A 12,843-nucleotide genomic window follows, 5' to 3' on the forward strand; every position below is an offset into this window, starting at 1 on the left:
GCCAAATTAAATGGGTGTTCCCCAAACGTCAAATCAGTAACAATGTTGCCACCGCATGGCTTGATTATGTTTTTCAACTGTTTAAGCGAATCCTGGGGATATGAAATAGTTTGGTGGCAGGAACATTTTTTTTCCTTATGAGCGATCTTGGTTGACAGAAAAATAACTTTCTGGATAGGTTATTTTACACATTTATTTGAACATTCAGAACAAAGTGCATGATCTCTGTCTTGGGAGGGGTTATTACTAATAGTAGCTTATATAATGCCAAATCATGTCGCGGGCTTCTTTGATGATCTTGGCATGAATAAAAAAAGATTACTCTCATAAGCTAACCTTATTTTGAATAACATGTGGGCTTTGTTCCACCTTTGTTTATCAGAACAGGAAGATATAAGAAAACGCATTTCGGAAATGAGAGCCCAAAGGACTTGATGATACAGTGATCAGTGATAATTAGTCCAAATGTCTATCCCAATAATCAATGATTAACAATTCTTACGCCGGTGTTTATGTTTTTGAAAGTAAAGTAAAGTTATGCCAATAAGTTGTAAAAATCACCAAGTTTTGAATAGTGAATGTTTTTGTGATAATGGACTAAGCAAATTTGATGCAAGTGAAAACTAACACCTATACTTTCACTATCAGAAAAATGCAATCAGGTTTGACAGGGTTCTCGGGATAATTAACCAACGTGGAACATGCCAGTCACAAGATATTTCAAGATGTTCTTCTGTCATTGTTTTTTTTAAGAATCAAGAGAAATGATTCTGGTGAAAATCCTGTCATCTCAAAATGCTGAGTGGTTCACAAAACCAGTCACATGACCTTCTCCTGGAAACACATGAATGATGCGTTTTTTGCTATATAAATTGGTTTGAATTGTTCAATATTGGTTTTTGGGGGATCAAGTTGTCTATTATGTGTTCGTCTATATGGGATTCTAAAGAAAAAGTTGACATTTTGGCCAGAAACAACAATTATTTTGGTTGCGTTTTGTCTTGTCACAACATCAATCTTGTTGAAACTGTTTCGTGTCAGAGCGTTCATTCGTCACCGAAGCGAGAGGAGTTCCGTGATAGGCTCTATGTTCAGTCGTGAATTATGTAATATTTACTGCAAGATCTGCTAATCTGACACGTCCTACCCATCAGTTGAGATGGCTAGAAAACGTAAGATTGTTTTTGGGAAGAAAAAAGACTCGAATGCGAGTAAAAAGGGGTAAGAAAGTTTGGTTGCTGAAATTTCGATCCGCGCCATTTTGTTTTGAGCGAAAATTTTACGCTGGAAATTTAGGCCGTATTTGTGTTGATTTCTGTCATTTTCGTGCGTCAAATTGCATGATGCATGTCACCATTAATCTCTATGAGGTACATTTTAATTAATAGAAGTATGTTTTTATTTGTCCGATGCGTTATTTTATTACAAAACGGTGTTTTTATATGGACCTCAACAAAACTGTCATGGCTGCCGTGTTTTGAGATATTCCTGTGTTGATAGAAGAAGCATAGACAATGATGATTTTGGATATTTTGGATTATTTCTTAATTTTCTCTTTACCAAAGCAGGACAGCTGAAGCAGGATCATCTGACGATAAAGATGGACCACCACCAGCAATGTCAAGCTCGGAAAACAAGCCTCCAGGACCAGTGAAAAGAAAAACAAAGCGCGAAGACCAAGCCCCTCTGTTGCCAACCAGGACAAGTTCCAGAGTTCCAAAAAGGATCAGGAGGGACATTAGTCCTCCTAACTCTCCATGTCCTCCTAAAAAGCCAGGTATATTGCCTGTCTGAATATCAAATAGAAATACTTCTGGTATTTTGTAAAGAAAACCTAGTGTTAATTGACAGTTAATGCAGAGATTTAGAGTGAGCTTACTGAACTGATTGGCTATTGGAATACATTGTTAGGTACATTAACAATTTTAACATTATTACCCTTTTGGCATTGAAAACTATTGGACCCAATAAATTGAACCATCAAAAAATTATACTATCAATATCATATTTGCTTGGACTTTTTATAACTGAAAAATTGATACTTTGTTTTAACTTATGAACTTATGACCATGATGTTGACAGACCTTTTTTGATTTGGATGCTGGGTTGTAATTTTTCAGTCATTTAATTCATTTGATTTATAGTGTTTTGGGACATCAACTCTCAAAACAAATTTATTATTTCCTTTGCAAATTACATAAGTTTTGATTGATTCTTTTTCAGCAAGAGAACATCATCCCAAAGCATCAACTTCAACACCTGAGGCGAAGAAGGCCAAACAGCCGCCTAGACAGAGGCGGGCTTGGGAACAGTGGAGTTGCGCTGACAAGTCCTTGTTTTTTGAAGGCCTACTTGAGGTATAAATATAATCGACTAATATATGGGGTATTTCCAAAAAGACCTGAGATCAGAAGCACAGGCTCTCCTCATTGAACCATGGTTCAACACTGATAAGTTTGGAGGCCGAGCTTTCTCCAGGAGTGCCCCTAGGCTATGGAATAGCCTAAACAGTAACATTAGAAACAATACTTCCAATGCATTCAGGGGACAGATAAAAATAAAACTCTATAGTCAATACTACAACTCGACGGGAGGGCGCACTTGAACAGGACTAATTCTGGAAAGTTGCGCCATATAAATAACAATTTTATTATTATTATTTTATTAGGGAGCAGAATAATGCTCCCCTTTTGACTGCAAAAGTGTGGATGTCCTTTCTGTTATGAGCTGAAGAATCGTCTATTTGATAATTAATGACAGACACTGATCTTTGTGGTTCATTTCATAAATCTGTTGTTTTTCCTCTACTTTACCAATTGTAAACAATATAACTTTTTTCTAATTTCCCAATTTTTGCATTTCCAGTTTGGAAAGGATTTCGATCCTTTGACCAACTATGTTGCCGTTCGTCAGAAGAAGCGTCTTGGACTTCCGCCCACCATGATAAAAAATAAGGAACAGATTCGCCATTTTTACTACCGGACGTGGCACAAGATATCAAAGTGGATTGAAGTGCTGCCTGATATCAAGAAGCAGACGCAAGAGTTGTATGGCTTGATCAATTATAATGAGTTGAGAAAACATCTGGGCAGCAGTAAGTGTCAATTTGAATCAAACTGTTTGAGTTTTATTTGTGCTATCATGCATTTTGCTAAGAAAGACGTGTCTTATCTTAATTCCAGGAATTGATGACAAAATTGGTGCCCAGTTGAATGAGCTGGTCCATAAGGGATCCACCCAGATCAAGGTTCGAGGAAAGTTGCATAGACTGAAGACTCCTATGTGCAGGGCATTGAAAAGGCTGAATGGAATTGAAGGTTAGTACAATATTTGGTGTCCTTTGGAGATAGCTGTAGACCAATCTGGTCTTGGGTGTCTCCACTTAGGAGTATTAAAGGCAGCTGCTTTCATGAACTCTTAGTAAAGGGTTAATCAAACAAAAACATAAATAATTGTCACTAAAATCAGTTGATTGGTTAGCCTCGAATTACTATAGATTTAAGAACTAATCGACATTTTAATCTATCAGATCCGAAAGATGATGCTGCGACAAAGCTGCCGCAAAAGATTGCCTTGGAGCTTCGGCCGAGGACGAATGGCTCGTGGGCGTACGTTCAATCCCTGTCCCAGAACCCTCGTGTGCGGATGACCCTCCGGCTTGACCGACGTCTCTCTAATGTCATCGGCTACTTGGAGAAAAAGTGGACGCCTCGTCGGTTAAAAATTGTATCCTTAGAAGGTTTTTGATATGTAATTTGATCTGTGGTATTCCTGTCATTATGTTATTTATCTGATGACAAGTTTTATTTTGTAAAACAAGGGTAAAACATATCATTGAGAGATTTTCAGCACTGGAACAAATTTACTCAAGGTTTGGTATCTAATTGTTTATAATCCTTGACAACTTCTCAGCGCGAGAAGCTGAAATTACCTTGCGAGCCTGATAAATACATAAAAGTCTTGCCACCCAGCGGTTGCACAGTTGTACAAGCTTCTCTGAAAAGTAAACCCCCAGCGAAGAAAATTGACATCGCCTTAAATTGTCACGTACAAAACCTTATTGCAATTGGATGTGGTATGTATAATTGTTGTTTTTATCCAACTGTGTATAGTTAAGTAGTTGGTGTCCATCATGTCCTTGAAGAAATTTCCAGCAAGTTTATTGGCTCTTTTGTTAAGAGTTGTGCCTGAGTGGCCCAGAATGTAGGTCGCTGTGATGACAGTTTTATTAATAAAACCTACATGTACCTCAATGTCACATCCGCCTTTTCAGATCCTGCAGCTGCTGCTACAACTAAGAAGATGTCTCGTGGGAAGAATCAAGCTAGTGCCAAAAATCAAAGTGCCATCAGTGCAATAACAGCTGTGAAAGACATTCAAGAGAATGCAGTGTTTCCATCAGCCTCGTCAATTGGCGCTAAAAACCTTGTTCCTAGCACATCTGCTAACAATGATGAGGGATCTACGTCAGGGCGGCTTGATTTCAGTAATACTGTCACGTTCAGTGGCGGAGTTATGGAGTTTACTTTAGATGGGGTTAGTGGTGTTGACAAACTGATGACCGAGGAAAGGGTTGATGTTGACAAAATTTGTCCTATTGTGAGTGACGTTTCTAAGGATTGTGCCAAAAGTTCTGTGCCCGGTGTTGATGCTAAGAAGGAGGCAAAGACGTCTGCTGTTGAGAAGCGTGCTGTTGAAAAAACAGCTACAACGTCCAGTGAGAAACCTGGGAATTCATATGGTGCTGAGCAGTTGAACATTGGTGGGCTAGTTGAGTACGCTGCTGATAAAGTCGATGTTGTGACATTTGAGCAGAAATTTCGTGCAGGCTGGACGCTGGACGATGCAAAGTGTGTCACGCTGGCGGAAATTTATCTCGCTCTTGGGAGTCCTGAGACAGTCGTGTTGGAATATGAATTTCACGATATCGCGCCTCCGAAGAAGGAAATTCCTCCCGAAGTTTTTGGTCATTCTAGTTCTAGCGCTGTAGGCTGTGATGTTTCCACTCAGAGGGACAATTTAGCGGGACTTTTGCGGAAACTGGTCCAACTCGCTACAACAGAGTTTGTCGATCTGTCAAAAACAAAACAATCGGTGTCCTCGTCACCTCCCAGTCGTTGTACATGTGGTGCTATGTTGAAAAATTCACCTGGGAAATCTAGTAGTCGGAGTCCCGGGAACCGGAGTCCGTCAGTATCTGGCCAGGGAAAGAGTCCAGCGACACCAAAAGGTCAAGGAAGAAGAGGGTCAAGGTCAAAGGTGAGAACAGGTTGAGACATCATGGCACTGATGGCTTGCTATGAATAGGAGTGGTAACTTGGACTTGGTGTTGCATACTTGGACTCCTCTGGGTCTACATTGAAGTCCTTACTCAGTGTCATTTATGCTATACGGCAAAGCAATTATTGCCCTGCAATAATGGGAAGAGGCTAGAGAAGCAGGTCCAGGACAGATTGCCGCGAAAATTTATAAATAGTTTGGGAAGCTGGCTTGACATCCTGACAAATCCGGCCATCGATCACTCGATATGTGGCCTCGATATGTTTACTCCCTCAATCAGAAAGATGCGTAAGGAGTAGGCCCTGTTTGCAAGAGGATGCTGCAAGAGGATGTTATAAGTTTCCCGAACTATTTATAAATTTTCGCGGCAATCTGTCCTGGACCTGCTTCTCTAGTCTCTTCCGCAATAATGTGGTCAATTTTCAAATTCAATTTCTAAAGTCTTTTTTTGCCTTTCATATTGATGTCCTCTACATTTCAGAAAGACAAAGAAACCCTCCCTAAAGAACAACAACCTCCTCAGCCGTCTGCAGCTCGAGGTTCAGCGTCGGATAGACCCACCGATCAAGACACCGCTAAGTTTAACGATTCTGTGTTCCGGGTGCCCCTCTCCATCCCAGCCAAGGCAGCTACATATAACAGTCAACAGACATATAACGGCCAACAGATTTATAACAGTCAACAGACATATAACAGTCAACAAACATATAACAGTCAACAGGCAATGATCAATCAAAACAATAAGGCAGTCCTGGCAAATGCAGCAGAGGAGACGAGAGCTCGCCAATTCATTCAACAGCTGGATTCTCTGTCGGTAGGTTTCTCTTTCTCAAAATAATTGCAGCTTTTATACAGATGTTGGTCGGTTTTTAGGTGCCAAACAACAGTATCTGCTCATATATAGACCAGGGAGGTTTTAACGCAGACCTCCCTGTGTAGACGGAGACAGGACCTCTTGGTACCTAACTGTCAAACTTGCCCTCTTTTTGTCTTTTCAGAAACGAAATGGTGAGGGTATGATGAAACGATGTCGGATGCGAATGCGAACTGTGCGAAAACCGATGCTAGTCCAACGTGCTATTTTACCAAAAGCCCAGATGCCAGGTCGGACTGGTCTGGTACCACTTCTACCCCAGGGTCAGACAATGGACGGCAACACGGGACAATTTGTGCCGATTATGACGAATGATCCACTCACAGGACAGACGATTGGATCAATGCCTCCGAATACAATCGTTGCACAACCCCTAGTCTCTCATTCACAGATGATATCAGGTCCACACCACATGAGCAGACGACCGGTCCTGAGAAAAATTGCCCCATGTCAAACAGGTGAGATGTTTAAATATTTTTGCTGTAAAATGTTTGAAATCAATATTTGTTATCGAAGAGCTTTCGAACAGACTTTATTCTTGTCTCGCGCTAGCCTCAAGTGTCTTTTTATTCCTTTTCAGTAACCACTGCCAGTCAAAGTTTTAATTCCACTTTCTCTATGCCAAACAATAGTCAACATGCTGTTGCCCGCTCAATCGCATCAACAACAGTAAATCCACAGTCCCAAACCTCTGGTGAGTATTCCTAATTCCTATTGGAGATTTTATCAATCTTGCTACCATTGCAATTATCCAGTTAGTGCTGAATGCACTCCACTGTTAGAGATGATGCCTAGCATGCTTGGAATCCCCTCTAAAAATTCCCCTCCAACAAAATCCAAGGATAAATTTAGGGAATCACTCCAGCGCAGTGAAGCAGCACCTGTTATCAAGCACTTGCACCTTGGCTGGCCTTACCAGTTATATTTTGAAATGCTGTGATGATCCAATGCATTGATTGAACTGCCAGATTCATAGTAATTTTAATGAGATGTCCTCTATGTAACTGGTGATTTCTTTTGCAGTTATGACTCCTCTCTCTGTTGAAGTGCCAAAGGCCGCAGACCGCATCACATCGGTGACGTCTGCCCCACCTACCACCAAGTCAGACTCTCAGTCTCTTGTAAGTTTTCTTCGATACAATTACCCATAAAAAAACTATTGATAAAGGTGGTAATTAAGTGCAAACCAAACACTGAAGGGGAATTTCACTTGCTGTATCAGTCCAAGCGAACAATAAAATAAAATTTCAAGAAGTAATTTTCGGAAAAATTCGTTATAATTTTAATTTATTTCGGTTTCTTTCCAGATTTTATCGGCAGCTATGGCATCGTCGCTGGACATATCGACACCGAGTATCTCATCACTATTGGATATATCCATGCCTGGTCCAGAAGCTGGTGAAAGTCAGGATGGTGAGTAGAAACTAACAAAATATGCCGTTTTAAAATTGAAATTTTTTTACTGAATGAGAGTATTTTGCCTTGTTTGTACCTTTGATTGAACGATGCAACATGACTATAATCGTAATATTTGCAATAATTCAGAAACTAGTCAATGTTTTCAATACTATTTATTCTTGTGTGGGCCTTGGTGATAATATTTTTATTCTCTACCAGTTACAGCCATGCCTGACTCAACTGACAAGCTGATTGACCTGGCGTTGGATAATTCATCATCATTTTCCGACTTCCTGAATAATGCGGAGAAAATCTGCCCACCAGGTTTATCATCACCGTCATTACGAACGGAGGGAAGTAACGAGATGTCGATCAGTATGGTTGGCCAGTCTCCATTCAAGGTGGACATGTCTAATTGGTTACAAGGCGAGGTAGGTTTTCATTTTGTTACAAGATATGTCTTGCCATGGTTGGTTGGGTTCTTATTCAAAGTTGACAACATCTGATGAATCACTGATTTTGGAGATGTGATGATATGTCTTGATAGTACATGTAATAGCATTTCGCGAAGATGACGTCACTGCAGCTGCTGCCCTCTGTTTCCCCATCGCTGAATTACAGGCAATGTCGGACAAACATGCGGTTTCGTAATGGATTCAGGCTTTCTAACTAGGGCAGTTAGATTCAATCTGGCACATGTCCGAGTGTTGGAAATACTACATAATTGTTCTGAATATTTCTCTCTCTGACTCTATGGTATCATTCAAAGATAATTGACTTTGAAAAAAGCTCAAATGCGTAGAAATAAGTGTCGATGTCCGACTGTCACGTGACTAAAACGTCATCAATATCTTATTCAAATGACCTTGTGAGCTATAAATAGTAACTTCGCGGAATGCTCTTCAAATTCTTTCGAAAACATCATGTAATGGTTCTATTTGCAGGCGTCCTGTGATGTGTCATTGAGCAGCTTCTTGGACTCGCCAGTGAAGAGAGTTGATCCTACCTCAGTCTCCTCTCAGTCGACGCCATTCTTCTGTGAAAATTCCAGGGATTCTATCACGTCCAAATTCGATGTAAGTTTAGACTTAACTTTTATTTGCCTGAAGAAAAAGGACAGAAACTCGGCCAGTGCTGAAGCAAGCATTTAATCTCTTAAAAAGTTCTTATATAATGTCAACAAATATTTATGTAAAAACTTTTCATTGCAATTAACACAAAGAGATGTAAATTTACTCCTTTTCTCTCAGAAGTGGTTCAGGCTTTAGGTAAACATATTGATGTCTTTTTATAATCAATAAACTCACAAAAAAATGATTTTCATCTTCTTCAGAGCTTTCAGGTCGATTCCATGCTTCAGTGTATGATGAATGAGAGCAGTGTCGACTACGGATCGAAATTCGCCGACCTTGCGGCACAGTTCGCAGCTGTCCCAGACAACCAATCAGACGCAAAGAAATAAGACAATATTTCATGACATTCTACGATTTTCAAGATGTGCAATATAGTCCATGGCAAGGAAAAACACTCAGAGGTTATCCATGTCATAGTGTGATGCTTGTCATACATGTAGTTTGGTGTGCAATGCAGTCCTCTCTTAATCTTTTAAAGTAAAGAGTAAAGGTCCAACCCAACCCATAAACAACTTAATTATGTTGCCTTTATAATGAACCGATGTGACAAAAACAAAATCTCTCCACCTAAATTAGTGATTTTTCAGTATTCTGATGTTATTGTTTGCTGAAAGTTTTAGTTCTATAAAACCTCGATCATTTATGTTATCACTGTCGTCATCTAGTCTTGTCTGTCATGTGACGGTCTCTCCACTTGATATGTGAACAAAACTTGTGTTCTTAGTATGTTTACTGTAGATATGTGAACAAAACTTGTGTCCTCGGTATGTGTACTTTAGCAGTCTCTCCAGTTAAAACACGTGAACAAAATGTGTGTTCTCAGTATGTGGACATTGGAGGTCTCTGCAGTAAATATGTGAACAAAACTTGTGTTCTCGGTATGTGTACTTTGGGACATGTAGTCTCTATGTTAGGTGTGTGATCAAAGCTTGTGGTCTCAGTATGTGTAATCTTCACTTAGGCAGTCTCTCCACTCGGGATGTGATTTAAAAATACCTTGGTAATTGCGCGACCTGTCACAATGGCATTAGAAGGACTACATCCCCAAATCTCATCCCCAGGTGGACCCTAGGTTAGAGTGAATGTCCAAATCTGTATTGTCCCGTTTTTTGGGATTGCCTTTTTGACAAAGCAAGCAAGACCCATGACGTTAACGCTAAAAATTGTAAGTGCATATACAACTGGGTGAAACAAGTGAAACTTTTGACAATAATCTCGATTTGATATTGTCATGTTCGATTCCTTAAAAAAGAAAACATATCATAATATTTATTTCATTCATTTGTATAGAAGTTTGATTCAGTTTAATTTGCTAATGCTTGATATCATTTTTGGCATGGTTTGTATTTCTCAGTATTCAACCCACTCCTTGTCTGGTTATGAAGTAATTTTACAGCTGCTGCCTTTTGTTGAACTAGTCAATAAACAACTATTAGTAATTAAATTTGTATAAATCTCAAGGATCTGAGAGAAATTGTGCTTTGCTTTAGACAAGTGTTTGAATTTTAAAAAAGGTCCTGATTCATCAGTTTAAGAGAAATTATTTTCTGTTTTATACCAGTTTCGAGGCTTTAACCTTAAATTTCTGCTGACTGTGCAGATTTGGATATGTTTTCGATGAACAAAATTCTTATGTTGTGAACTAAAATTTCACTTGGATACAAGTTGCCGGCATAATCTTGCACAAATACAAAATGTGATTTGTAAAGTTTTGATATCAGAAATGATACATTTATTTTTAGGTTGCGATACATGAGGAACTAATAAAACAAGTAAAATTCTATATATGTCTTTTTTTGGTCCTCTGTCTGGTTGTTACATTCTGGATGTGACAACACGACTCCCACGTCATCAGGTCTGGTCTATACTCGATAACCTGAGTATCCATGCTTTCTCAAGTATCCGATCTTGCATTGCATCCAAACTTGATAAATCAGTAATACCCTGTTTATTGAGTATATGCCATCACATGACGCCACCTAATCACACTCTACATGTATGAGACAGGATGTCATATTGATGCACCTCCAAGGGGCAGTCTACAGCTAGCTGTGCATGTTGTGACATATGAATAAAGCATTAATACACCTCCAAATTGCTAATCAGGTTGTACCTCAAAGATACAGCATCTCTATGAGATCAGACGGTGTCACACTGATCAAAGGGACAGTCTAAAGCTGTACAGATTGTGACTCACAAATAAAGCGTCTCTATGAGATGAGACAAGGTGTCTCATTAGAACACATCCAAGGGACAGTCTTTAGCTGAACAGGTAAAGCGTCTCTATGAGATGAAACAAGGTGTCACACTAGTACACATCAAAGGGACAGTCTACAGCTATACAGATTGTGACTCACAAATAAAGTGTCTCTATGAGATGAGACAAGGTGTCACACTAGTACACATCAAAGGGACAGTCTACAGCTATACAGATTGTGACTCACAAATAAAGTGTCTCTATGAGATGAAACAAGGTGTCACACTAGTACACATCAAAGGGACAGTCTACAGCTATACAGATTGTGACTCACAAATAAAGTGTCTCTATGAGATGAAACAAGGTGTCACACTAGTACACATCAAAGGGACAGTCTACAGCTATACAGATTGTGACTCACAAATAAAGTGTCTCTATGAGATGAGACAAGGTGTCACACTAGTACACATCCAAGTGACAGTCTTTAGCTGAACAGTTAAAGTGTATCTTTGAGATGAGACAAGGTGTCACACTAGTACACATCAAATGGAAAGTCAGCAGCTATACAGATTGTGACTCACAAATAAATAAAGTATCTCTATGAGTTGAGACCAGGTGTCACACTAGTACACATCCAAGTGACAGTCTTCAGCTGAACAGGTAAAGCGTCTCTATGAGATCAGACAATGTGTCACACTAGTACACATCAAAGGAACAGTCTACAGCTATACAAATTGTGACTCACAAATCAAGTGTCTCTATGAGATGAGACAAGGTGTCTCATTAGAACACATCCGAGGGACAGTCTTTAGCTGAACAGGTTAAGCGTCTCCATGAGATGAGACAAGGTGTCACACTAGTACACATCCAAGTGACAGTCTTTAGCTGAACAGTTAAAGCGTCTCTATGAGACAAGGTGTCACACTAGTACACATCAACGGGACAGTCTATAGCTGTACAGATTGTGATTCACAAATAAAGTGTCTCTATGAGATGAAACAAGGTGTCTCATTAGTACACATCCAAGTGACAGTCTTCAGCTGAACAGGTAAAGCGTATCTTTGAGATGAGACAAGGTGTCACACTAGTACACATCCAAGTGACAGTCTTTAGCTGAACAGGTAAAGCGTATCTTTGAGATGAGACAAGGTGTCACACTAGTACACATCAAAGGGACAGTCTACAGCTGTACAGATTGTGACTCACAAATAAAGCGTCTCTATGAGATGAGACAAGGTGTCTTATTAGTAGGCTACAGCTGTACAGATTGTGATATTAGATGAGACAAGATGTCACATTGACACACCTCCACAGGACAGCTTATATATGTACAGGTTCAGCCATACAAATAAAGCATCTCTATGAGAGGAAGAAGTGTGTGAAAGTGATGCAGATCCACGTGAGAGTCTACAGATCTTCAGGTTGTGCCTCACAAACAGAGCATCTCTATGAGTTGAGACCAGGTGTCACATGTAAACACCTCCAAGGGACAGTCTACAGCTGTAGAGGGTGATATGCCTCCAAGGGACAGTTTACAGCTATACAGGTTGTGACTTGCAGATAAGCATCTCTATTAGAGGAGACAAAGGGTCGCACTTATACACCTCCAAGGGACAGTCTACAGCTGTACAGGTTGTGACTTACAGATAAGCATCTCTATTAGAGGAGACAAAGTGTCGCACTGATACACCTCCAAGGGACAGTCTACAGCTGTACAGGTTGTGACTTACAGATAAACATCTCTATTAGAGGAGACAAAGGGTCGCACTGATACACCTCCAAGGGACAGTCTACAGCTGTACAGGTTGTGACTTACAGATAAGCATCTCTATTAGAGGAGACAAAGTGTCGCACTGATACACCTCCAAGGGACAGTCTACAGCTGTACAGGTTGTGACTTACAGATAAACATCTCTATTAGAGGAGACAAAGGGTCGCACTGATACACCTCCAAGGGACAG

The 12,843-nt window shown here is 39.9% G+C and overlaps 1 protein-coding gene across 2 annotated transcripts; it reads left to right on the plus strand.

The window, feature by feature from the left end:
• The first annotated feature begins 1,056 nt into the window (after positions 1-1,056).
• On the plus strand, positions 1,057-10,468 carry LOC135493739 (protein cramped-like). Of its 2 annotated transcripts, none has more exons than XM_064781279.1 (16): positions 1,057-1,221; positions 1,566-1,777; positions 2,224-2,357; positions 2,866-3,094; positions 3,183-3,317; positions 3,530-3,726; positions 3,913-4,075; positions 4,274-5,259; positions 5,762-6,094; positions 6,279-6,612; positions 6,735-6,848; positions 7,178-7,275; positions 7,462-7,567; positions 7,772-7,983; positions 8,497-8,628; positions 8,886-10,468. In XM_064781279.1, exons 1-16 carry the CDS (start codon positions 1,160-1,162, stop codon positions 9,012-9,014), a joined length of 3,576 nt encoding a protein of 1,191 aa, XP_064637349.1. In that variant the 5' UTR covers positions 1,057-1,159; the 3' UTR covers positions 9,015-10,468. The 2 variants fall into 2 exon arrangements, with proteins under 2 accessions (XP_064637349.1, XP_064637350.1); XM_064781280.1 differs by having other exon boundaries at positions 1,569-1,777.
• The last annotated feature ends 2,375 nt before the right edge of the window (positions 10,469-12,843 follow it).

This window comes from Lineus longissimus, chromosome 9, assembly GCF_910592395.1.
Source record: "Lineus longissimus chromosome 9, tnLinLong1.2, whole genome shotgun sequence".
Lineage (NCBI taxonomy): Eukaryota > Metazoa > Nemertea > Pilidiophora > Heteronemertea > Lineidae > Lineus > Lineus longissimus.